The sequence below is a fragment of the Gavia stellata genome, chromosome 24 (assembly GCF_030936135.1).
Source record: "Gavia stellata isolate bGavSte3 chromosome 24, bGavSte3.hap2, whole genome shotgun sequence".
Taxonomy (NCBI): domain Eukaryota; kingdom Metazoa; phylum Chordata; class Aves; order Gaviiformes; family Gaviidae; genus Gavia; species Gavia stellata.
Genome location: NC_082617.1, coordinates 6,043,424 through 6,070,838, shown reverse-complemented (window position 1 = coordinate 6,070,838; position 27,415 = coordinate 6,043,424). Strand labels below are relative to the sequence as shown.

Below are 27,415 nucleotides of genomic sequence, written 5' to 3'. Positions count from 1 at the left end.
AATATAGGTAGGAGTGAAGATATGTCTAGGGCAAGAAGAACACTACTTTAAAGCAAAGAAGAAAGGAAATACTACAGAAATATAGATATTAAAAAAAGGTGGACAATATATGCCCATTATTTTATTTGATGCCATAAATTAAAAAGACTTGTTAGTACCTGAAATCAGAGGTCAAAATTCAAAGTCTTAAAATGTAGAGTTAGTTCCTTCTCCCTTCACCCCCCACTTCTGTACTAGCAAAAAAAAAGAAGTCAGGCACTGTTCAGCAGTTTTTGAATCAGTGCATTTTTTATTATTGTGTACAGATTATTGAACAAGTAAGCTGCTTTTGAAGGTACATTTCTTGTCTTTTTTGTGTTGTTTGCAGCCTAGCGTGTTAAGGTCTCCAAAAGCATCAGGCAAAGTAAAAAGAATTGGACTAGTATGTACTAATGATGGAGAAAGCTATTTAATTTCTTTAATAATGTATCAGTCATTAATGAGATTTTCTCAAGGAAGTTTAAAATAAAGTGAGCCACTGGTAAAGGAAACATGAGTACTATGTCTTGTGTCACATTCTGAACACACTAGTGATGAGATGCTTAATATGTTATGGGCATTCTTATTAAACAAGGTAGATGCAAGAACAATTTGAGTCATGGGGTATATGAGAAGCTCAGAGTAAAGGAGCTGCATCACTGTTTGCCAGGGTACCAATGCAGAGTATATCAAAGTATACATGAACATACATGCAGAGAAAATAAAGTCTGTGAATGAGTAGAAATTCTACCTCCGTAAAACACGTGCATGCACTGCAGTTTAACTTCTGTCAGAAAGGGACCTAAGAGTTCCCCGGAAAATCATACAGAATTAATGAAAATCAAACACTAACTTTCCTCTGCACACCCCACTTCCAATACAGGTGTATAACCAGGATAGAGAACAGTGGCAAGCGAAGCCACGCATGGTAATGACCCAGTACCCACCTTCTAATCACAAGCTATTCTCTATTGCTGGTTCGCTTAGTGATTGTGAACAATACCTAATCACAACCCATTGTCCTCTCAGCGCAACCTCTGTGTAAGATATCTCCTGTAAGAACCCACTTTGGCATATTAATCATAAGTTTTTTTGGACACAGATTATACCGAGCTCTGCTCTTATTGGCTGCCTTGGGCTCTTTGATGACTTTACAGTGCTGCACCAACTCTCAACAAACGCACAGCTGGATCCTCCCCACCAGAGAGAACAGAAACCAAGCTCTTCTAGCCTCACTGATCTTTTAAGTTGAAGAAACTGAATTGAGAGATGCAGAACTTTCTCTCTTTCATCATACCTTTTTACTTCATTTTAATGTAATGATAAATTTTAAAGCAACCAACATCCAAAGCTCTGCTGGGTGCCTTGGCCAGGCAAGGGAAGATAAATGACAGTTTCTAATTAGACTTTGGATTCTTGAGCCACTGTCATGGGCTAGAGAGAGAGTGTGCGAGGGCACTGATAATTAGCTTAGTCGTGCAACTGCTGACTCTGGTATCTATGAAGCCTTGGAATGAAATACATTTTACAGCCAAGGAATTTAGAAGTGCAATGGACTCCATATAATTTTGGAAACTTTAGTTGGTTTTGTGCTTAATGCTCTTCTCTCACAACCAATACTCCTATACTTACAAAGCTCTTTTTGTTGGAGCATTTGTTAGGTAAATACATTTCTAACACAGATTTTTAGACCTTTGTGGTTCATTTTATTACTGAGACAAGTGGCTCTTGCTCAGTCCTTGAGCTGTGCTTCAGGGTTCTGTTGTGTGGCACATGTAATCTTGTACACAGCGAATACTGCAGTAAGGGGCCCCAGTGATATGAGTTTTAATTCTAAATTGATTTCTCCAAGTGTAAAAGAAAAAAATCTTGCATTTGCTGCAATGTCACCTTTCCGTGATGTCTGGTTTTGTGAGGGGGAGCTTGTATACCACCTGAAGGTGGAGTAGGAAATGTAGTTAGCGGATACACTGCAAGGCAAATCTGATGTTTCTGCAGACACAAGGCACTTTCTAATTCCTGCATGATCAGCACATTATTTGACTTTGGTTATAATTACTCCTGTATTTAGGGAGTTAATACTGTGCAGTCAGGGAATACTGTGTGCATACAGTTGTGATGTAATTTGCTGCAGCTGGAGAAATTATAGTCAATGCATGGAAGTTATTGATGTAGCTAGAGCATTGCTGTTGATAGGTGTCGTGAGAATTGGAATTGGTGCAATTGTTGCAGTACTGCAGACATGTCAGCTGTTGAAATTGATGCAGTGTGCACATTGTTGCTGAGTCGTCATGATTATGGAAAGTGATGTAGTTGTCTTTTTTTTTTATACAAGTGTCTTGTCTATTAAATAGTGATCAGTACATTGTAGTTGTTACTTTCAGTCTCTTGAAATTGATGGTGTGAACACATAAACAGGGTGATAGTTCAATTTCTGATTTGATGGGATTAGCTTATAGCTGAAAACAGCAATCTTTTTTGTCAATATCCATGTCTTCACACACTTTAAACATGATGCTTTTTATCTGTGACATAGAGCATGGCCTGGTGATGGGAATGGATGTGGCTGGTGTGTCTCACCATTTCCATATTAGCAGAAATTTCATCTTAAAGGAGTTAGCCTGATGAAGTGATATTTGGAGATCTGTATATAGTCCACTAGTCTTCCCTCACATACCACCAAGAAGGGCCATAAGTTCCTCGGAGCCAACAGCTTTGTGACATTTTCTGTGGTTGAGATGACATCTTCTAAAAGTCACCAACAAAGTCTTTTGCTATAGTAATTTTCTTCTCTAGATGTATGACTCAGTGGCCTGTAACAATTTTAATCTTATTAGCAATTGTTTCATTTATGGTAGACCATACATAAAGTTTACTGCAATCTTAGCAGAAATTACCAAATTCTGGAACTGGTGGATGGGTGGGTGAATCAGTGATGAGGTGTAGATTATGGCCTTCTCTCAATCATTCATCCTCTAACCTTCAGAGATTTTTAAATGATCCCAACGGTTGTTGCAAGCAAGAGAGTATTCAGTGAGGCAACCGGATATTCTTGTGACTTTGCCAATAAGTTATTTATTGTGGAGGTATAAACCTTTTACTTTCATTGCTTACAATTTGAGAAACCTTTAATGAAAATAAGTTGTGTTTTCCACCACTGCTGCTTAGCAATAGTATTTCAGACTTAAATATAGACTTTAATGTATTAGATTGCCTCCTTTCATGGGCATATAAATCTTTCACTGCAATATGGTCCTGGATGTCTTGCAGCTATCTCCTCTAACACATTTTCCCTCACACCATGTGTCAAGAGGTTTAATGTTTCATTAACTCCCACAGCATTATGGTCTATTTAAGTTACAGAGCTGCCTTATGTTTTGTGTACTGTTGGGGAGTTGATTGGAATAATTCACTCCTACGCTTTATTTAGAAATGACAGTAATAATGTACAAAAAACCAAAAAAAGATGTTCATGCTGTATCTTCTCATCCTTATTATTCATGAAAGATTCTGAAAAATCAAGAACACTTCTTCATGATTCTCCTAACCTCTGCCTAGCTAGTTGAATTTAGAATTTAATAATTTGTGTATAGCTGTGACATTTGGAATTAAGAAACAGCTCCTGTCTCCTGTTATGCAGAAAAAAAAAAAAGAGTTGGGAGGAGTTCATGAGCTTACTGAGATTTTGGTGCAAATGTAGAACTAAATTAGACATGTGAATTCTAAAAGAAACATAAGAAACCAGAGCATGGTTCTGTGTATTACACTGCTTTGCTGATACTGCAGTGACAGACCCTGAACAATTGGTGACAACTGTTATCTAATTTGTGTACCGTAAACTCTTTGGAGTGACATTACTTTGCCAGTGCTTCAGAAAGAGCTTTTAATTAGGATATAGTTCTGTAATGTCTTCAGTAATAATTGCAAGGCTTGTATCAGACATATGGAAGAGTTCACTAGAACTTTTAACAGACTGCTAACTGAGTAAATTAAGTCAAAAGATTTATTTCTTCCTGTTGCTTTCTATGTCATTGATCAATGTCATTGTGATCAAACTTCTTCCAAGTTAAATTGCAATCTGTGTATTTTATGTTTAGTGACTGTTTTTGAAAGGGTGAGATTCCAGCACATTGATAAGACTCCTTAAATCAGGCTGTAAGATGTACTTTTTTACATGGGTTTTTTTGTGAGATTTTTTTATTAATGGACTCCGGATCACCCACCTCCATCTGTTTGCCTTTGTGTTTGTCAGTACTCAGTCAGCTGCAGCCATTCCTGTGTGCTCCTCCTCTGCTCATCTAGATAATAAACTTGATATGAAGCTCAGCATTTTGCACTTCATATACAGAATAGTATTTAATGTATAAATTGCACTAGAACCTGGAAACATTTGTTAGAATACAGCTACTGTTAGGAATGCTGGTGGCTGAACATGATGCATGTGGACAAAGGCAAGGTCACTTCTTTAAAGAATCTGTAGCGTTCGGTGGTAGAAGCTACTCTGTCTGCAGTAAGGTCTGACATGCAGATTACCTTAACAGGAGTAATTTGATCAGAACTTGATTACACTTGCAAAATATTATTTAACATATTTGCTAGCATACTGTGAAGTAAGAGTGTAAATAACTTAAAGTAAACAACAGTTGTCCTTGCTTTTGTACTGTTTACTTTGCAGAATACTGAATTTTTCAAATTAACAGAGTCTTTGCATCATTAGTGTGAATTAACGAGATTCTACTGTAGCTGAATTTTTTGTTGCAATTCCTTCCTTAGGAATTGCAATTGGAGTAATAACAGCTGGTTAAAACTCCTGGGTGTAGATTTCTTCCTTGTTAATGATCTGTTCACTAATGATTTAGTATCTCTTGAGAGTTTAGTTTCCAATCTTGAGGTTCTAATATGGAGAAAATAGAATTACCTTTCAATCTTGCTCTCCAGAGTTATCTTGTTGTACTAGAGCCATAAACATTCCCCCTTAGCTGTGGCACTTTTTTTGTTCTTCCTTTCAGTTTTCAGTTGAAGAAGAAAACTGAGAGAAGCAAAAAGGCCTACTATTCTTCTCAAACAGGCAGAATATTTGTGCCTGACATTAATGCATCTAAATTTGCTGTACATAACCCAGTTATTTTGTCTTCTGAGATGGCTGATATCTTAGATATTTTTATGTAGTAAATGCAAGCAAATGCTCGTTTAAATAGCTGCATTTTTGCCTCCTGCTGAAAAAGTGGCTGTGTGGTTGTTTTGGAGTGAAGAAAGTCTTCGAAAATTAGTGGAGCCTTACTGAGAATGTAGCGTAAGAGTCTGGATTTATTCTAATAATAATAATATACCTTCTGTGAGCAAGACTGCAGGTAAACAATTTTCTTTTCCTTACACAAGTAAAGAAGCAGCTTGTAGTGACCCAGCTGGGTGTGCAGAAAGCTGACTCAACGAGTGTGTATCTGACATGTTCAGCCTTTATTTGTCGGCTTGATACAGTCCTTTTTGTTCAGAAATGGAACAGAATTTGCAGAAACCCCTGCCCCAAAGAAAGCCAATTTTATCTGGAATACGGAGAGGACCTTCAGGATGATGTTCTAAAACGTGTGCCTGGAGCTTGGGCTTCTCTACTTCCCTTTCCCTTCTCTCCCTTCCCCTCCTCTGAAATAGGTACCTGCCAGGTTGTTCCTGGGTCGTTAAGTTGTAAACTTTGGAAGTAAGGATGCTGGGGGAGAAAGCTTTTTAGACTGTGATAAAAGTGATGAAGCACTGTTTAGATATGTGACTCATGGTAGGAAAATAGTGAAATACTATTTGCTTCCTTTAATAATAGCTGGGTTTAAGTATCATGAATAATTTCCAGATTCATATTAGGCATTAGAGGTGGGCAATCCTGTTCAGCAAATTTGGATTTCTACTTTCACGTTTTCTTCAGGACACGAGCCTACACATAGCTGTAGACATGCAAACTTAAAGATTACATTGTAAGCTTAGTATGTTCTTGTTTTAATTTAGGAACATAAAGAAGCTGAATATGAAAAGCTGATCCTTGCTTTAAGAAAGGAACAAAATATTTATTCTACGCTGGTGAAGACCTTCAAAGAATCGGATAGGTAAGTACTTTTTCTATTTTGGTGGATAATCTAAACTGAAAGGGCAAAAGTCAGAAGTTGTGAAAAAAGGTGCAGCTTAACTGGAGTGGTGATTATTTTGTACTGGCCAATTATTCATAAGGCATAAACTAGCTGTAGTAGTCTCCTTAAAAGAGAACTATTTTTGTAAGTGGAGTTATATTATCTAAATTGCTTAAATGTTTCTGAAAATATTTCTGCTTGGATTGGAATCTCGTACGAGCCAGATTTCCAAAGTAAGCAGCTAGATTTTCAGAGGAGGTACATGTTCTGTGTTGGAAGATAGAGGAAGAATCAAATCACAGTGAACTTTTGGGTGCTGGACGGTTTGCCATGGTTTACTCCTAAAATACAGATAATGCTTATCTTAAAAGTGGCACTGTGAGAATTTTGATGAGAATATAAGCCAGTAAGATTTTGGAGAAGGTTAAACAAAGCAGAATAATTGAAGTTTGCATAGTATGCTTTCCATGTAAAGCATTCAGACGTATGGTAGGAGCAAGTGTTTTTTAACCTTTTAAAATCAAAGACGACAACATTGTAGAAAGAATTCTGTGGCCTACTTTGTATCCTGTTATTGCTTGGCAGTTGAGGAGGAGACATTGTGATAAAATAAAGAAAATTCTTAGCCTTTAGGTAAAATAAATTTAAATGTTTTATAAAATAATTACTGTTAGAATTACAAGTATCTTAATTAGGTATTGGCAGCATTTGAGAGCTAGCTCCTGACTCTTCCTGCCTGAAGGCAATGGCTCATACCTGCCAACTTCATGGAAATGTATGTTTGTGTTTTGTGGTTGGTTTATAGACCACTATAGTTTGGAAACCTTAAAGTGAGTAGCACTAAAGTAGATGAGATCTGGTATATGAATTAAGCACGTTAACAGTAATGTCATCTTGTGCTTGGCCACAGCTCAGAAGCTCTTTTAGGTACTAGAATCTTTTTCATTAGAAATAGTGATAGAAGTCAGATTACAGGGATTATTTCTTATCTCTGGGAAAAGAGCAATGGCTTTTGTGACTTTCCTGTTGAACAATCACCAAATGAAGGAAAAAGCCAGTTTGTTTTAATATTTCACATGAAAGGTGTGACCTGCCATGGAAACATGTTCTGTGGGTAAGGCGATTGTCAATGCTCTATGTAATAATGACAGCAAAGTAACATAGCTCTGAGACTAGTTTTTCTTAGAATATCTTTCAAATGAGCAAAATGATAACTGTAGTTACAATCATTAGGGTAATAGGAGTTTTCCAATTAACTTCTGTAGGATCAGGAGCAGGATCATTAGTTCTGTTTTCTTGATACAGAGTTATAGGATGCACAGAGCAGTGTATGTTATGCAGCGATTTGCAGAGGATGCACAATGATTCAACAATAGAGCTGGAAGTTGGAGACAAGTCGTCTCGTTTCTCCTCCTCGTAGTTCTGTGGGCTGAGATAAGCTGTAAACCTCGTCAAGGAAGACTTGAACCCCCAGAGTTCTGGGGAGCTGATAAACAAGCCCTGCAGATAAATTCAGCTTCCTCATTTGTGTAATTGCCATCAGCAGTGACAGGATTTTAGGCAAACATCTGTTTTCTTGCTGACATATCTTCTTTTAGGCATTATTTATTTTAAGCAACCTGGGTGGTTATTTTTCAAAATAAGCTACAGGATGTCAGGACCAAGACATTTCTTGTCTCTCCAAGCAGGGAATCAATGCTTTTTCTTATAAAATCTTTAGCTCATGAAAAGGAGAAAATGTGCTTACTTAGCTTCTAGTAATGTGTTGGTTTGCTTTTATTCTTAAATTTTTGCTGAGCATTTAAGAGCTCTCTCTTCAAAGATACTCTTGAGTGAGGGAGAATTGGTTAAAGCAATAGTTTCTTGTGCTCGAAACACTGACAACAGCGCACTTGTCAGAAGACAGACTGAGAGTCTTTTCATACATGCTGCCTTTTAATTAATGCGTTTCTACAATATGCTGTTATTCTCAGGCAAGTATGATGTGCTGTATGTTCCTGTACAGTCTCCTGTAAGATGGATTTAAATTTTTTTTTTAAAGATTCCTGAATTCTCTGGCATTTAGTGCAGTGGATTGGAAATTCTACAGCAGCTTAATTTGTCTTAAAACACTGAGGTTCGGAGCGAAGTAAATGTGGAAATAAATACTACAATGAGTTCAGTAACACCTTGTTATCTATTTGTTATTAGATCCCATTTATTACAATTTCAGTTTTTAGTGTACTTAAGTCTTTGTATGGACTGATCAGAACTGTCTTGTTGATGTTGAAGGGTACGGGGAAGATCTAGTGAGGGACAGCTAGAGGTGCTGACACTGTGAGGCCTGAGGGGCAGTGACTGATGCTGAAGTAAGAGCTTCAGTGGCCACCTTAGAAGAAAGCTGCTTAAAGGATTAATTCACGTTGACAAATTATCATTTGTAAGTTTTGGCATTTGCACCCCATTGAGATAATGGAGACAATTTAGACCTTAAAAGGTCTTTTTACAGACTGTCAGATAAATGAAGAAATGAAACCGTTAGTTGTGTCTGGGTCGTATTTTCAATGAAACATGATTTTAAAATTTTTTTCTTAAGTGGAGCATTAGATTATATAGTATAGCTCTGTAACAAGGGAACAAAGTTTCCATGGTCACCATATAATGGAATACATAGAGCCATCAGTATTATATGATAGTGATATTTTCCTGGCATACTTTTAAGAAGTTAGTAATTTTGATTTTCCTTAAAAAGAATTACACAGAAGTTGCCTGGTAAAATATATCTGTCATGTGTAAGCTGACTTACAAGCAGCACAGCTCAAAACAGCAAGAAAAGGACGTATATGTAAAGGTTTAGTCTCATCTTTCTATGCACGGATTTGTTTGTTCTTATGCATCAAACCAATGTAACTCTGTGATGAAAACCAGCGATGTGAAATGGGCTCTTCGTGGAAGCCTGGATATATAAAAAATGCTGAGGTGCACAACAAAATGTTTTGAATTGAATCTTGAAAATTTTTTTCTCCTTTTTTTTAGTATAAATAGCTTGCAAACGGAACTAAACAACATTTTCATGTTGCGAAAACAACTAGAAGAAGATGTTTTAGCTAATCGGAATCTACAGAAGGTCTTAGAAGATCAGATTAAGGACATAAAAAACCGTCAAGGTCTGTATACGTGTGCAGCCCATCCCTTTTCTTGATCTTGCACAAAAGAAAACTGGTTTTATTACAGTCAGATTGCTGTGGTGGAGAAGAAACGTTTGAGAGTAGAAAAAGGTGCGAAAAGACTTCTTTTTGGCTTTCTGTACTGAAAGTTATTTGGGAGATTTGTAACAGAATGTCTTTGAGCAATCAGGGCATATACAGAGGGACAGCTTTTCTCTTTCCAAGGAGCAAATGTTAGTAATTCTATGGCAATTCTACTGCAGTGATCATTTCAAGCTGCCTACAATTTTGTACCCATAGAATTTACTGTTTTCTGCAGAAGTCAGAGATTCCTGGCTTTGAATAAGCCTGTGGCCATGGGATCACTTTCTGACCATGGAACGTAATTATTTCACAATACTGGTAAAGAGCTTGTGTCTCAGGAAATGGCTAGACTCCTACTAACCAAAGAAGTATTTCCAGAGAAAGAAAAAATAGCCAGAGGTTTTGTTATTTTGTAATTCAGAAATAGTAGAGCTTTTAAATATAACTTATCTTTTAGCTTTTTTATTGTACTACTTTGGAGGTGTTTTTAGTATATTCTTAGGTATAGAAAAGAATAATGTAAGTGGACATTGTTAAATATAGTTTACTGCATATGTACAGATGTACCTGCTTTATTCCATAAGGGATATATAAATAACAGTAAAGCCTGTTCACTTACCCCTTTCAACTTAGATTTTCAATTTTAGCATCACTCTGTTGACAGCTATAAGTGACAAAAGGTAAGCTTCTGCTGTTCCAGAGTTTCTAACCTCAAAAGCACAGAGATGATGAAGAAGCAGGTTCAAGCCAAAGGGTCTTGTGGGTACTCCTGGTTCTCAAGAGCAGTTGTGTTGAGGGTGAGGCTGCTGGGAATGAAGGCTCTGAAAATTAGTGACCATTTGTGAAGCTTTGCATCCTTGCAGCAGCCATGGGATCAGTGTCAGAGCTGGGAGCAGGAGTTGGATGTCTCTACTGTGTCCTAATTTAGATATGCTTTCTCACTATCTAATGAGATATATTTATAGATTTAACTATCATCTATATTGTAAATAAACAGGTGTTTATTGAAACATAACAAATCATTCCTGCAGTTATATGGGAGATGAATAAGTAGCTATTTTCAATTCAAGTAATGTAATCTTTTGACCCAAAAGCAAAATAAATTCAATAACTTTGTCTAACCCAGCTTGAGACCTTGAGTTCATGTTCGTAAAAATATAGTTAAAACAGAATAACTGTTCATGCCATACTTATCCTTCCTAAAATGATTTCTAATTGTAAAGCTAAATATGCAAATTATAGTTCAGAATTACATTCACAACTCATGATGATAACCACAGAAAATACAGCATGTCTACATGTCAGAAACACAAAGAAATATGACGACAAAATTTGTTCAATTAAAACAGAAAGCTTATTTTGGGGGATGAAACATTTTAACTGGCCTCCCACAGGCTTACTTACTCAAAAAGTCCTGTCTTTGCAGGAAAACACAGCATAAAATGCGAAGAGAGTTTCTGAAATAATTCCTGTCCTTCGTTATTTTGACAGATGAAACGCTATCTTTCTGTGGAGATCAAACATCTTATATGAGTATCTGTTTAGGAGAGCAAGATCATTTAAGCCTACAGATAGACCATCTGTCTCTCGAAGAACTTAAGAAAAAGGTACTGATCTTTTTTATTATTTACTGTTTCTCGTGGCTTAATTCTGCTTCGTTTATAGTTTGTGCAGCTCTCACAAAAAGGTTTATTTAGATACAGTTGGGTAGTTCTGAAAGGATTTGAAGTTCTCATCTCTGTGGTTTGTGATCCACCTTTTATGAACAATTTAGTCTTTGTTACACCATGCGAGCTTCAGAGTCAGCTGAAAGACAGGTGGCTTGCTGCAAAGGTTTTATGATAGACACCTGGATTCACGTTTCAGACTCAATGCCGTATTTTAGTCATCTAGAAGTACACCAACTCCAAAGAAAAGCTTTTTCATTAAGTATTCTACAACAAGTATTTCATGCACCTCTATTAATCATGAAGATGGTAGTGGTGTCTATAATTTATACTTCTGTATAGCACACTCCATCCCAGGATTTGCAAGTCTTGATAAACATGGCATGTTATAAAATAACACTGAGGTGGGTTAATGTTATCTCATCTCTGTTCTATGTAAGGAGAACTGAAATTCACAGCGATTAAATGTGTGGACCATTGTCATAGAATAAATCAGTATCAGAGTTCAGAAACTTGTTCTTCTGACTCTTTATCCTGTGCAGTGACCTCTGATCCATGCACCAATTTATGATAAAGAATTATTTTGAATATGGTCATTTGGGAGTGAACATAAATGAAGTTTTGTATTTCTCATGGCCAGCTGAATTGTAGGCAGGTGTTCAAAATCTGGAGGTGGGTAATCTGAAGGAAAGAAGTTTGCCTTACACTGAACAGGTGTCAATAACCAAAGGCCCAGATTGTGTCCCAGTCCCATTCTGGGGTTATACCATTTTTATCTCTGAACTTATTCCCTTCAGTAGGTTCAGGGACCCTTATTAGCAAAAGACGTTTATAAACCATTTCTTACTTGAAAAAAGGTTTGTATGCCTAAAAGCTGATCTTTTTTTTCCAAATATATTAATTGGTCTAATAAAAAGATTTCACTTTCTTCTGCAAACATTGCCTTCTTGATACATTCATGAGTCTGCGACAGTAGTGTCTGTTCAAGGGTCTTGAACATGATTGTCCATTCACATTTTGTATCTGTGAAACTGCTCAGAATGATAGTGGCTTATAAAGGGTGTTTGAGATAGTAGAACAGGTTGTTTCTGAATGCTACTATTTCCCTGTAATGCTGCTTTCCCTCGCACTAAAATGTTTCTTTTCCAATCAGCCTGTTAGCGTGAGGCGCCCTCAGGTTTCTTCTTGCTACTGAGTTGTGAAACTTGGTACCTCAACTTCATAACATGGCTGGAAACTACAGTCTTACAAGTTAAGATTTCTTGAACACTAACTCAGAAATACGTAATGATGTTTTTCATACATAGTGAGATTGCCTCACGAGCAGATGTAGAAGCCCAGGCTTTCCAACTCTGCAGTTTAGGTTTAGTTGGAGATTTATATATCATCATTTGTTTTCATGCTAGTATGGATGTTACCAGTTTTGCTTGTTCTTCCTTTGGTTATTTAGGTTACTGACCTTCTCTTGATGGTTAAGGATCTGCAGTCAATTAATCAAGAACTTCAGAAGAAACAGCTTGGACTTTGTACAACAGATTCTCAAGGGAAGGAAGCACTAAAAATATTAAACCACAGTGAGGTAGGTTTTCTGTGTTAAAGTAGTGAATCTGACTCTCACATCTAATATACCTTGTGCAGTCATTTACATCAGTGCAGAATGAGTGTAAAACCCTCAGGGCTTAGGTTGCTAATTCCTTATAATAACTTTTTAAATTAATGATGTAAACAACTTTAAGATGTTAGCACAACAGAGAATCAGCTCAGTGCAAGTGTTCAGTGATGTGTCAAGTTGATTTTAAGGAAACGATATACACATTAAAATATTAATTGGGTGTGTGATCTATTTGTTTTGTCAATTGAAATGGGAGGAAATAGTTAATTTTACGAAGAAAGCAATATCTTATATAACATTTTAGTTATTACTGGAGGTCTGCTTGTCTACTGTTCAAGAGCCATTCTCACGCTGTGTCTAATTCTGTAAGAGCTTAGTTCGTATCTCCTCTGCATCTACAAAACAGCTAGGGCTCTCTGTAGCCAAAATAGAGAGAATAGCACCTTAAGTCACTTAAATGCATGGCCGTTCATATAGAATATAGAAGTATATGAAGAAGTGGCCAGTGTTGTGGTAGATTGCTGAGAGGTGCAAGGGAGTAATCATTGCTGGGTGTTTCATTCTTTTGCCCAAAGCTAAGGCTTTTTTTAGCTGTGGGGAAGAAGAGGTCTTGGCAAAATACTTCCACTGAGAGGCGTTTAGGGTGCTGGGTCCCCATGTGTCTTGTGCGTGAATGATGAAGGATGTTCAGGAGGCTCTGGTAGATTATAGTGAACCTTCAAGCTTGTTAGAAAGCATAACTTGAAATGTGGCTGGTAGTACTTTTCTTTATATTCTGTTGTGGGTTTTGCTTTCAGTTACACTGTTCTTGTGCACCACATGTTGAATAGGAGGGTAAAAATATAGAAGGAATAATGATGGTACTAGTATTGTCTGTCTTGAATTTCTGAATTAAACTCAAAAGAACAAAAAATTAGGATAGTTTGAATCAGTGATGTGTAGGGGTTGCCAAATATGAGAACTGGGGCTGTGGTATTGGTGATTTTTCTGGAGGACAGTTTATTCTGTAGGACTCTGGAAAAAGGGTCATGTCTTTTACCGTATATGCTGCAGATGCACTGGGAGCAGTCATCAAAAGTCACAAAATATTCTTGCTTTTTCAGTTTTAAGACATACTCACGTTACCATTAATTGAAATATGTTTTAAATTATAGATCGACCTCTAGGGGTGCCATGGCTTTTATTAAAATAATGAATTTACATCTTACTGTGATAGGTTTGCATGAAAAGCTTGTGAGCAATCTGTTTCAGAGTTCATGCACTTTCTATAGATCAATATTTTTAGCACTTTGGCTCGTCAACCTGCAGAGGGTGCTGCAGCCCCACTGATGCCGTAGTTCATGCAAAAGGAATTCATGTCCTGTGCTAAGATTATCACGACAAGATACTGCGCAGTCCTGCATTTGTCTCGGCATGAGAAGAACATATAGGGCTACTTACTTAAGAAGCTGTCTACGTGAAATTAGATGTAGAATGACAAAGAGTGAAGCTTGTAAAATATCAATAAACCTCAAAATTCTGGTAAAGGAAATAGGAAGGTAAAATGTGGTATTTTAACATGTACCAGAATGGTAATAGTACTATGGAGCTCAAAAGTGAAGGGATCTTTAATTAAAAGTTTTTTAGTTTAAAAGGTACCATTTTGTCAGTCTTGACAATAAATGGCCACCTGGATTTTGGGTTATGGATTGTGACAACCCTGTGTTTTGCATATTAATAACCATTGTCAAAAAACGTGGGTTCTATTTTTTTGTGTGTATTCTGGTCTAGAATTTGTTGGCAGGTAGAGCTGAGATGACACTAACATATGTGCTATAAGAGGAATTTGGACAGACACAGGAAGATGTATCCTTCTTGGGTTCTTAAAATGAACCCATCTTTCTTTTCCTTCACAAAGCTGGAGCACAAATCAGATGAATCTGCATGTTGGTGCCTCTGCAGGGCATCTCCCAAAGGTCTGACAGCCCCTCGTACACTATTTCTTGGCTTCATGTTCGGAAGGGAGGGAGAAGGAGGAGAGAAAAGGGTTGTTTTTGTACTGTCCTCTGAACATCTGCTTTCTCTGAGAGAAGCAGCCTCAGTGATTTCAGCCTTCAGGGCTCCAGGGATCTTTGCAAACCAAGCATATCAGTGGTTCATTTAGGAAAAACATTCTCAAGGTTTTCAGTCTCCAAGGAAATACTTTAAACAGGCAGCTTATTCTTGGTAGACTTTTTTTCTGGCCTTAAGACACTTATTTTCTTTTAATATTTTCTTGAACATTAGGTTGTATTCCTTGGAGTACAGAAAGTTTCTTTTCAGCCTCTCAGACACAGGACTGTAGAACCAGCCTCAAACTGCAGTCATTTGATGTAATAGTGTGTCATAACCTGTTGGTCTTATGTAATAGTTTCATTCTAAGAATCATCACTTACTAAATCAAATACTGGCCTGGGAAAAGCATATGCTAAAAAATGTTGAGTCATAAAAGGTAGTTGCATGGGGTGGATAAGTTATATGTGTAAATAAGTTTATTTTTAATACACAAATGCAGGGTTTGTTCTGAATCTACACATGGAAGATTAAACCTTAACTTTTTTTTATAATAGCTAACATTATTGGACTTTTGGCATCCCATGTTTACAACAGAAAGACATCTTTTTATAATGCATGCCCTGGCTATATACCACAATCCTGTCTGTGTCTTCCTCCAGTTTTCAGATTGTCTTTGCTTTGTGCTGTCCTAGGAAACCAAGTCTGAGTGAAAATACCAAAATAATTCAAACATGACTCAGAAGTTATTTTTCAATATAGATTTCTAATAGTAAAAGGCAAATATATTAATATGCTGTGCCATCCGATTTCTGTGTTTTAAAATTCATACTTAAAACCACTAGAGTTGCTTATACTGCTAGGGATTGGAAGATAAAAAGGCTTTTCTCATTTATTTCGCACATATATATGTATGCGCATACATTCTATGCATACTCAATTAAAAAAAATCAAAACCCACACATGCATTCAATTCCCAGTGTTCTTAGGAAGCAAAAATAACGCTCTCTGCAGAGCCCTGTTTGTCTGTGATTGGACTGACAAGCTGTGAGCCAGGACTTTCCAGCATGTGATACTGGGGAAGCAGGTTTCTGTTTTCATGCCATAAGTTTCAGCAGTGTGCTGTATATCCATCAAAGCTATAAATACCACATCCACGACCCCTAGACACCAGTTTCTTTCCTTCCAGTCTGTCATCTCAGTCTCTGTACCTATAATCTCAATTTTTGGTAACTATGCTCAAGATTCTGCTTTTTTTGTCTTAAGGTAATTTTTCTTTAGCCCAAGTCATACCAAAATATGACTGTTATACACAGCAGTGCTATATTATTGCCACAAGTGCTTTAAGACTAAAATTTTTATTCAATGCAGGTTTGAATCCTCTGTGTCAGTGCTGTATCCTACCTCTGGTTTAGGCATATTAGGCATAGCATCGTTGATATTTACCATTGCTTTTGCACGTTTCTACTATTTACTGAGATTTTAGCAGCAAAGATCTTAAATAACTATCTTTTTCTATTAGATTGGGAAATGCTGCTGTAAAACAACATGATATAAATGTCCGATCTGGTCTTATCACAGGGGAGTGGTGGAACATGGTAACTGCGGGTCACTCCTGATGGTTCCCAAAGTGGGACGAAAGACTATCCTTGTACTCAGGTTGTTGTCTGACAGGCTGTGCCAGAATGTGGCTACTGTATACAATAATTCTTTGTAAATATGAATTTTTCTTATGATCAGTATTAAACTGACATAGGCAAGGCTACATTCTGTCCTCTATTGCCAAAGCAAACTGGGTAAAGGAGGTGAGTGTGAGCGAGGTGGAAATACTCTCTGTGAGCTGTGTGTAAATGAAGCTCACACAGTAGTGGTCTTCACTGCTGTTGAGAGAGGAGCAATGTGTGGGTCTCATCCCTTGCTTGCAGACCTGTTGCTGAGATGTAACATCCAGCAAACCAAAGGGATTCTGGTCTTGTCGTCAGTAATGCTGATGTCAGGAACTTGAGTTCTGCTACTAAAAAAGCTGAGTTTTCCTCCTCCTCTTTGCTCAGAAAATATTAGTGGTGGGAGATGGATTGAGTTCTGTGGGAATTCGGGAGAAAAAATTGATTTGGTGCCATTTGCTACAAATTGGCAAATCTAGGCAGGACACAGCAGATTGTGTAACCTTCACTGTTACAGCAAATCTTTTTAGTGTATAGCAAGCTACATGTGCTTTGTTTTAAAAGCATCTATTTCTTGGATGCTGGAGAAGAGCTTAAATTGTGTAGCAAATGAAAATAAATTCTGGAAATTGGAAAATAAAATCAGCACAATGAGAACATGACTGAAGATACAGAGGTCCTTTGCCAGAAGAGGTTAAGTGATTTTTATTTTTTTTGTAAATTCTGAGGATAAAGGCTTAAATTAAAATGAAGGAATGTATAAGATAAAGTTTCACTGTATTTAATATGAGTCATTCCTGGGTTTGATATTAAATTTCTTTGATCTTGTTGAAGAAATCTAATTCAGTGTTTGTTACTTTGTATTACAGGCTTTTTTTATTTTTCTTTTAAGACATGTCACTGACTTATTTATGCATGTTTCATATCACAGTATTTTTTTTTGTGCTACATTTTCACATCATTCCATACTTTGTGTAGTGTCTTGAAATAACAGAGGAGCCTGTGATGCAGACTGAAGGTGGTGACAATGACAGGAAGATGCAGAACAGTCAATTTTCTGAGAGGGTCAGTCAGGTAGGACTCTGCTCTGGGTACCTTATGTTACAGTGCTCTTTTCTCTGCATGCCTTTAAAAATTCTTATTTTCTTAGAACACAAAGTCTTTTACAAAGAAAGCATACTTTTCTTGGTATTTAATTTTGCTTTCAACTAATTGTTATCCTAAAGAGTTTCTGAAAGCTTTTTCCTATCTTTTTCTGCTGCTAGGGTTTTGCATTCAAGATGGCTTTTATTCTGCTCCTTGTTTTCTCTTGTTCAAGTACTCAAAATCTTCCTTAACGGGGATGACAGAAAGTCCCTTGAAATTGTATTTCTTTACATACACACACTTTGATCTTCAGCCTCCATTGCAGTCCTATAGTACAAATTGTATAAGATTCACTTGCTACTATGATTGAGGGAAAAATACTGTAGATCTTTCTTCAAGGTTGAAATACTTGATGTACTGGTAACTTGTTGACTACGTTTTCGTACATTCAGGAATCCGCTGTCCTCTTATTCTATCATTCAAAAGTGATGTAGTATAAAGCATTATGGAATCATAAAATAATTCAGGTTGCAGGGGACCTTAGAAGATCGTAGAGTGCAATTAAAGTTGAACCTTTCTGGTTTAAAATTATAACATGCTAAAATATGACAGAAAATGGGGCATTTTGGTTAGTAATGTTCAAGAATAATGATGTTCTGTTCTCTGAAATTTGTAATTTCTATGTTTCTCTGTTTACTAGGTATGCCTTCAAGTATCTTTGGATTTTCCTTGTGAGGTGGATAAACAGGTAAGTGATGTATTGTAAAGGTTCTCTTGACTCTTAAACATCTTAATCTGTCGCTGCTGATACCGGCTGATGGGAATTGTATCCAAATGGGCCCAGTCTGAATTCTCAGGTAATTGATAGAGAAGACTTTCATTGACTTTAATGGGGATTGAGTTACTGGAGAGAACCCGTGTAGAAACTTCCTAGGACACGTCTATAGTGTTACATACAAAAAGTTGGCTGTTTGTAAATACTTCAAGTTGCGTCATGTCCTGGCCATCAGGGCTTGCATCTGGAGACCCCAGGACAGAATTTGTACTGTAAAGACAGATGATTCAAAGGTGAACTAATAAAAAGTTAGCTGCAATCTGCAGGCAACATTCCAGAAGTTTCATACCTCTTCATAGATAAAGACCGTCAGGGAAATCTACTTACTACTTACTAAACAACTGATCACTATGAATTAATCATATGAAATAGATGTTAATTATTTTTTCTGTTAATACATAGTATGTGAAATGTCCGTGGATGCTTCTTAATGTAGATAAAGATCATCAGGAATTACAAAACACGATTACAAAAAGATTACAACCCTGAATTTAATGGAACATTACAGACCTGTGTAATAAGAAAAAGTATGCAATTTTTTAACAGATGACTCCATCAGGCTATTCAGAGAGTTTCTGCAAAGATAGACATCATAGGAGTCCAAATAAGCCTCGGTTTGAACACGATACAGCTGGCAAACACCTTGGCAGAATAGGAATGAGTGAACGTGAAACAGAAGAGAACTTGCTCACATCTCTTTTAAGAGAAAATAGAACATCTGTACTGGAATCTACGTAAGTATGAGGGATATGCACTGCTTTTGACAGTATTTCTATTTGAGAAGAGAATAAAGTAATTTTGCTAAAGTGAATTTAGATAATGGCACTGTCTAATTTACCTGAGAGATTGGCAAGGCGCCTTCAGAGCCATTTTAGACTATCATGCAATTAAGTAATTAGGAAACATACTATCAGTAGAAATCCTTATGAAAAACCCATTACAAGAAAAAAAATCTCCAAAGTTACTGATCTGTGGAGCTGGATTGTAGGGACTGATGGTTTTCAGGATGGGGTCCAGCAGTGTTAAAGGGCTTAGATGATAATAGGTGGTACTTGAGAGCACAGGCCAGTGAAAGGTGGTGTGGTGGAGGGGATGACACTGTACCGCTGTAAAAATGATGTCTGTAAGGAACTGAGGATGGAAGAATTGGACTTACAATGACTGTTTTACAGGGTTAATTTTGAGTGGACATTACTGTACGCATTGTGGCCTTTGCCATTTCATCTGAACTGCTTGGACAGAGGTTTACTCTCTGTCAGCAATTTAGGGAGTCTGAGCCCATGTGCTGCAGTTGACTAATTGGTTGCTCCAGTGTAACCGCTTGTAGGGCTGTGCTGAGATGAACCGTGCTGGAAGTAGATAGGTCACTTTTCATACTAAACTAAACTAAACACTTTTCATACACAACTAAATCTGTACAAGCCCTAGTGTAACCAATGTTTTTCAAGTATGTGTGTGTTACACTATGGTTTGAGCAATTCCCAGCTGAAATGCTCACTTCCATAGGAACTGGACAATACCAAGCAAGAAAAGGATGTACAGAAAAAACACACCCTGACTAGTTTTGTTTCCCCAATTTCATGCTTACGCCACTTAATCTCCTGGTTGAAAACTGAATTAGAGCTTTGCTGGAGGTCATTCTCATTTTCCTTTCCTTGTTCTCTCCACACTGTAATGACTATGTACAGCATTATAGGACTTTTTTCAGTGCCGTCAGTGCTGCTCCTTCAGCTAGCCATAGTGGTTTCTGGAGAGTAATGGGAACGACCTTCCATATATGTTGTGCTCAGCAATGCTGGTAGCAGAATATCCTGTGGAATTACAGAAGTCAAATCCTCTTTTCTGTGTTCAGCATGTACCACACTTGACTTTACTCAAGAAATTCTATATTTTTTCATTACTATTTAAAACTCTCCAACAGGCATAAATGGTCTTAGTTGTCAAAGCACTAGTTAGTGGTAAATGAGGAGATACTACTCTCTCAGAAGATGAATAGATAACATTGTTATATTTGTTAACTTTACTTAAAAGTCTGCTAATGAGTGATTCCAGCACCATCATCTTTACCACTCTAGTGTGTAATCTTTTCTATGTTCAAGTATAAATGACCAGATTGGTGATGAGCCTGTACTTTGCATAACTTAATTCTCACTAATGACATTAGATGCCAGAGAAAGACATAAAAAGCCTAGTTAGCTTCTACCATTTCAAATGCTAGCTATACAAATGCGGTTGTTTTAAATGCTGGTTTATATGTTTAGTGGCACAAACAGCTCTCTGTTGGATGCATGAAATCGTCTGTAGAATTTTAGGGCTTGCTTATGCTTTAGATGTCTCTTATTTGGCTTCAGTTTCACTTCAAATGTTGCTTTCCAAACTGTTGTCCATGGACCACTAGTTATCTGTGGGACAGTTTGGTGGGCTGTAGTGAGCTGTTTTTGCAGGCTTTTGGCTGCTTTCTCAGTTTCTATCTTCCCTATTACATTAGAAATACATGAAGGGATAGATTTCAGAAAAACTCAACATCTAGAGTCTCCTGGGGTTTTGGTAGAATTTTATTTTTAAGGTAGTTAAATCAGAGAGTAAACGCTTGAAAACCCATTCCTGTTTCTTTATATTGCTATGTTATGGAAGCAAGTGATTTAGTTACCAGCGGTTTAGTATCTGTTCATGAATGGGGAAAGTGGCAGTAGAGCATATATGGTCATAAATAGGAGAAAAGCATTGATGAGATAATTTATGATATAACTCGTGTTGTGAAAAGGTTTCAAAACTCTGTTCGTGAGTAATTCATTACTGAGTAAAATGGAATCTCCTGGGAATTTCAAATATGTTAAGACATTGCAAAAGTTTCTTAGAAAGTGTTCTTGTTTGCTTAAATAAAAATCAAAATTCATGCCTTTTCTTTCCTCCTTCCTAACTATAGCAGACAAGAACAAATGAAAATTGTAAATGAACTGTTAGATCATCTGAACACAACTGAGCAAGAATGTTCAAGTGAAGATACGGAGAAAAAGGATGAAAAAGATCTTAGGCAAATGATTATTCAACTAAGAGCTGAACTCAAACATTTCAAGCAGGTCAATAAATTCTTAAAGCAGCAAGTAGAATTGAAATCAACTTTTGATGGGAAAGAGAAGCTTTATCCAGATGCAATGCCACATATTAATAAGGATATTGAGTTGTTGAAAGTGGAATTGAAAGATGCAGCTACGCAAACAATGACTTTAGAGAGTAATGTCATGAGATTCAAACATGAAGGCAAAAAAGGAGCCTCAGAAGAAAAACCAAAATATTCAAGATTAAATGCAGAAAGAGAACATCAGCAAGAAAATGTGTGTAAGAAAGGTGAACAGCACGAAAGAGGTTTTTTTACAAGGAGAACAAATGAAGTAAGTTTATTTAAGATTCTCTTTTTGGTACTTGGGGAATAGATGTATAAAAGAGAAAAATATGTTTAATTTCTAATATTAAATCTTGCTTTTGTGTAATTTTTAAAATTAGGAAAAGAGATGTAAGCCAAATATATTTTAGATAATTGTTCTTAATGTTCAGAGCTTTTCATCACATACTTCAGTGTGCTTTACAACATTAATTAATTGAATTTCAATCCTCACCAGGACCAGATACTCGTAAATATTACAGCTTTTGGAAAAAGAGATAATTTATAGCATAATGGCCTGATTCTGTACTACCTTATATGTCTGCATAGATGTTCATAACGTGCAGAACCAGAGCATTCTGAACTGGTAGCTTATTAAGTCTAAATGGCAAATGCGTTCTAGAAAATTGAAGGCTTGCATAATGTCCGAGAGCATGCTGGTGAAGAGTTAATGGTAGATTTCAACAAACTTGAACCTTAATTTTAGGCTTTTATTAACATCTTATCACTGTGTCTTGCTTTTAAAGAAGTATGACTGGTAGTACTCTATAAACCTGTGGGGGCAGTTCATCGTATTTGTTTGGAACCTAAGTACACAGAATCTGTTTTGTGAGTACAGATGTAATTTGCTTGTGCCAGGTAAGTTTTCAAGTCTTTCGTATGCAGGCAGTCTGTGATCCCAAACAAAGAGGTGGGAAAACAGCGTCTGCTAAAGAGTTTTTGTGTATATTGTTTCAGTAGCAGTTACAGAAGCGAAGTTGAAAACTCTTTGAAGATCTTAGCTCTTGCAGAGCAGACAAAGAAGAGTACTGCTTTTGATTTTGTGCACTGCTAATAGAGAATATTGTAGCACCTTCTGCAAAGAATGGTTTCCATGACTTTAGTGACCAAGAGATTTCTGTGAGGTAGCAGTTGGGAACAATTCGTTTTTATTCTGGCTTATTCTTGTTGGATTCATTTTTCTGAAGAAAGGGGCTTGTAAAGCAAGAGATGTTGATAAGACTTTGTTCTGTGCAGGCGTAAGCATCTCAGTATAGTTTGGGATTTCAAGGAAAAGATTTTGGCATCCACGGGTGGTCCCTGGCAAACACCCTAGAAAATTCATGCCAGTCTTAGCAATAGGTTATGATACCCCTGAAAAATCACAACCTAAGTAACTCACAAAAACTGTCTTTTTTCACCAAACAGTTTACATGTAATCAAAATCTATCAGAGTATCTTCAGGTACATTCTTAGTCTTCTAAGCTTTCCTTATTGGCAGTAAATTTTCCACCTTTAAAAAAATTATGTTTGGGGAGGAAAGAGGATAATAATGGAAATGTTCTTGGGGTGTTGTTAATGTTCTTAGTCTGTTTGGCATTTGGGCTGTTGTGTTTGGCAGGTTGGCTGCTGTGATAGCTGTTCCTGCATCTTTGGGATGCCGCGGCTAGTCTGAGACAGAAAGGAGTGGACGTGCTTTCTCCTCTGTTTGTGTTGGTGCTATCCAGGGCAGCTGGCTCCAGGAACACATGAAGAGATGAGGGCAGGTGGAAGTCAGGAAGAGGAAAGATGGGTGGTAGAGGGGACGGGGTTTGAGGACCTAGCTGGTCTATTAATGAAGATCTGCTTGTGGTGGCTAGCTTAAGAACACTAATGATGTCTTTGAGTTGCTGGTCTTGCTTCTCAGGAATGAAGGGCAATCTCTCTGAAGGCAAGTAAAGTCCTGTCTGCCCTCCACAGGGAATACCTAGAACTCTTTCTGGAATTCTCTTTTTTCAAGTTCCTGTTTTCATTGAATTTCAGTATACTGTTTTGATTCAACACTTCCCAGATTCCTCTCTAGTTTAATCAGTTGCAACCTCAATGCAATCTCTGAGTCAATTGCTTTAAAAGCTTTCTTGTTTGGACTAATGCAGTGTATCTTTTGCTTCTGAACGGCTTTTATGAATAATGTAGCCAGCTGAACTGGACTTTGGGTAATCTGGGTGACATATATATCTGTACAATAGCCCTGAGACAGCTGGAAATTGTTCGATGTTATTAGTGCAGTTTAGTAAAACTAGAAGGAGGTTCATCCTGCCTGGATTTATTTTTCAGCTTCCAAATGATACTGTATTCATGTATGTACAAAAGGAATTGAGTATGTCGTTAGGAAAATGGAACTTGCTTTTTATTATTTTAAATTGTGTAAGGACTATAATTGCTAAGAGATGAATGTGGAAAAGTATTTCAGAATACATTGGGTGGTAAAAGAAATTATGGGACTTAGGACACTGGAGCAAATGAACAGCAAAAAAATAAACTAAATCTATCTGAACATGCCATTATTGATTTTTATTATTATTACATACAATTCCATAACTCTCATCAACATATAGCATGTTTTTATCTTTTTGGAGATAGCACTATTTTGTGCTCTGTGTTTTAAACAAAGGCACATTTTATGCAGCCTTCAAAAGGTGAGAGGCTAAAGTGTAGTGACTTAAGAAATTTAACTTCTCCTCCCAACTCCAATGACGGAATGTCCATTACAGCAGGAAACGGGAATCCTGCGGAAGCAATTTGTGGAGTGTATGGGTGAAGAAGCTATTCTTGTTCATAAAGAATTTCTCTATGGCAGAATAAATTTCCTCTGTGGCTGATGCAAGGCTATGTTGATTTTCTCCAAGGTATGAAAGAAGGCTGGTACGAGGTAGGGCCTGTTGGACGGAGGCAAAAGGAAGAAAGGCATTTGTGAAAAATTAGGAGGATCCTCAATTTAAAACAAAAAAAAAGATTTAAGGAAAACAGTTACTGGGCTGTCAGACATTTATGATATAAATCAGAAGACTGGGAGGTAGCAGTTGGAGAGATCAGTTTGGGTGAGAAACTATTTTCCTAGGGCATACACAAATTCAGGGTTAACTAATATGCCTACTGTTTAAAAGCCTTTGCTAGTCAATGGTGAATTTGCTGTCTTGCTTCATGAACTGGAAGCCATTCACTGTGTGGCTGTGGGTGCATAAGCAGCACTTACAGAAAATTGAACCAGTGGGATAGGTTTTTTTTCTCTCTGAATGTTTGTTTTCCACATTGCAAGGGTATTGCAATCTTATTTTCAAGACTATTTAATGTGACAGCTTACTGATCTTACTGGAAAATTTTTATTTTTCCTGGAATATTTGTTTATACTTCCTTTACTTGACTGTTACGTGCGAGCTACCAACTCCCAATTTTACTCTATGCCTTTTTCAGACTGATTCTGTTTACCTACCCAAGAAGTCCCGTCTGCCTGTTCTCTTAAAATCATCCAGACCATTAGGAAATGTGCCTTTGAACTCCTGTATGCAGAAGTCAGATTCAAAACTACAGCGTCATACCAGGCTACCTTATGAAGGTCTGAAAGCATGTGAAGTACGCAACAAACAATTTCAGCCACAAACAAATGGAGAGGAGTTATTGAATGAGTCTCTAACTGAAAACCTTCAAGAAGAGCCTGCACAGGAAAGCACATCAGTGAGAGGTAAATAAAGAGCAGACATAATGACTTGTAATGCTGCTTGAAATAGTGGCTTCTTTTCTTCTGGTAGAAAGTAAAACCAGATCATTTGTAGATATGTACAATGCTGCTTAATCTTACGATTTTCTTGGGTAGGCAAATATATATAGATCTTGAAAAACACCTTTTTCTTCTTTCATCTTTGGCACTAGAGTGTAAAAGAGCTTTGTATGGAATAGAAAGTGCTTTGTATACATGGCATAAAGTATATAATAAATGACAGTTTCAGAGGGTGCCCACACATGCACATGTATATGTCAATGTTTAGGTAAATGAAAAATTTCCTTTATATGATGCCAAGTCTAATGAAAACTCTCTGTAATGGAGACAGGAGAGTATAAAAATACTGTATTTGTTTATGCTGCATAAATAAGTTTTTCCAGCATTCCACTGATCCGTCAAGTCATCCGTGTCCATTTCCAGTGTGGCTGGGTTAATTTAAACTCAGTTGTGACAAAGTATCTGGATCGGCTAAGTATGACAAATTGTAAGGCGGAGAACAATAGGTATTATACAAAGCTTTGGAGTGGTAAAAAAAAAAAAAAGTGTGCTTAGCAGTTAGATTAAAAACTGAGTAGAGATGTAAAGGATAGGTGGGGGAGAGAGGAGGTGCAAATATAAGAAATAAGTTTCAATCAGGTAGCAAGCTAGCCACTGTCAAACGCAGAGGTTGCAGAGGCTTTGTTGTTAACGATAACGTTCTTGTGGTAAGGGCCAGATATGGCAAAACTTTATTGTAAATACTCAGGTTGATAAGGCTGTAGCAATTAGTTTTGGTAGGCGCAAAATCCATGGAGAATTCCGAGAAGGAAGTACTTTTGAATTGGATCCTGAAAGGAATCAGAACCTGTTAGGACTGCAGTCCTGTGATTTCCTTTCCACACTGATTTCTTTACCCTGGATAGCAGCTGTACTGCACATTTAGTAATTCTGAGACTTGATGCAATGGGAGGTTGCAGAAGGTTGGTTTATGATCAGTACTCATATTGGAGAAACTTTTTAGCCTTTTCTCTAAGCTTAACAAAAAAACATTTAAAAATGCACTAAAAATTGATTAACTGTTACATTACAAAAGGGACTTGCAAATGTTTATCTTCATTTGTTGGTAGGAAGCATTTGCAATTCACTTTCTTAGTAGTTATCCTTATAATTAGTTCAAATGTTTTAAAAACATGTGCAAACACTGTTTCATATGACCAGTAATGTTTATATTAGATTTTTAATAGTTGTTCTTCCTTAGACGATTTTCCTGTTCCAAATTGACAAAAGAACCAGGTTTGAATTTGTGGGGTGGGGTTGTTTTTTTAAACTATCCCCACTTAATTTTTTTTCAGTCACTTACTGACTTCTGTTTTACCTTCCCCCACTATTCTTCAGTTGACTCATTGCTCAAACTGGATAATAGTGAGGTCCAGGTGGAGTTGCAGGATGTTCATCTGGGAACAGGGGGCAAGAATGAATATGCGATGGACAAAACCCGGCAAAACTATCAAGGTAAAAGCATTTATGTGGTGTAGTATAAAAATAAAGAAATTTTAAAACTTTAGTTTCTTCAGAATTGTGCAAAATTGTAAATTACTGCAGGTAATCGTCTCCCTTGCCGTTATTTGTGGGTTTTAAATCTCATTTTCTTAGCTAGTATGGATTAATTGCTCTAAGAATCCAAACTGGTCTTTTAAGGGTTATGCTTTCAGAAAGGCCACAGGGATTTATGGGTCTGGTTTCCAGTAACAATAATGAGTTGTATGCCTAACTCTGATCTCTATTGCTAATGTCCTCACTTCTGAACCCTTCTCTGAATTAAATGTTTGTTACTTATGGCTTCTGCATGTAGTTGTGAACTATTGGAATGAAGCAATTGAATGATAGAATTTTACTTATCTGAATTATTTGAAGGCATTCAACTAGGTTGAAACCTAATGGAATTGTTTAATGAAAATGTCAATAGGCTTAATACCGTGTATTACGTGTTTCTGCATCATCCATTAGTCTTTTTCGGGAGGGCTTGAATAAGCTGGTTAATATGTTGTGTATAGAGTACAACGGATATGACCAATTTTGTAATCCTTTGTCACATCATTAATTTTATTTATATAAGTAGTTTCATTGAAGCCAGTCAGTTGGTTTGCAGGATCGTGCTCTGTGTGTGCCCTTTGTGTGTGTGGACACATATATGCACAGAGAGCTTATTAGTTCTCCTTTAATTAAAGGGCAGTGTTTTATTAAAAACTATAACCAGTGTTCTAATCAGAAATATTTC

General features: G+C 37.0%; 1 protein-coding gene across 1 annotated transcript in view; it reads left to right on the top strand.

Moving 5' to 3' along the window:
• The window catches only part of CDK5RAP2 (CDK5 regulatory subunit associated protein 2), an 83,634-nt gene that overhangs the window by 26,671 nt on the left and 29,548 nt on the right, over window positions 1-27,415 (top strand). Inside the window, exons 15-24 of the mRNA XM_059828637.1 lie at window positions 6,013-6,110; window positions 9,147-9,277; window positions 10,853-10,968; window positions 12,479-12,607; window positions 17,314-17,409; window positions 18,122-18,169; window positions 18,803-18,990; window positions 21,183-21,648; window positions 24,852-25,119; window positions 26,533-26,649. Coding sequence (XP_059684620.1) covers window positions 6,013-6,110; window positions 9,147-9,277; window positions 10,853-10,968; window positions 12,479-12,607; window positions 17,314-17,409; window positions 18,122-18,169; window positions 18,803-18,990; window positions 21,183-21,648; window positions 24,852-25,119; window positions 26,533-26,649 — 1,657 coding nt within the window. The remainder of the gene's footprint in view (window positions 1-6,012; window positions 6,111-9,146; window positions 9,278-10,852; window positions 10,969-12,478; window positions 12,608-17,313; window positions 17,410-18,121; window positions 18,170-18,802; window positions 18,991-21,182; window positions 21,649-24,851; window positions 25,120-26,532; window positions 26,650-27,415) is intronic.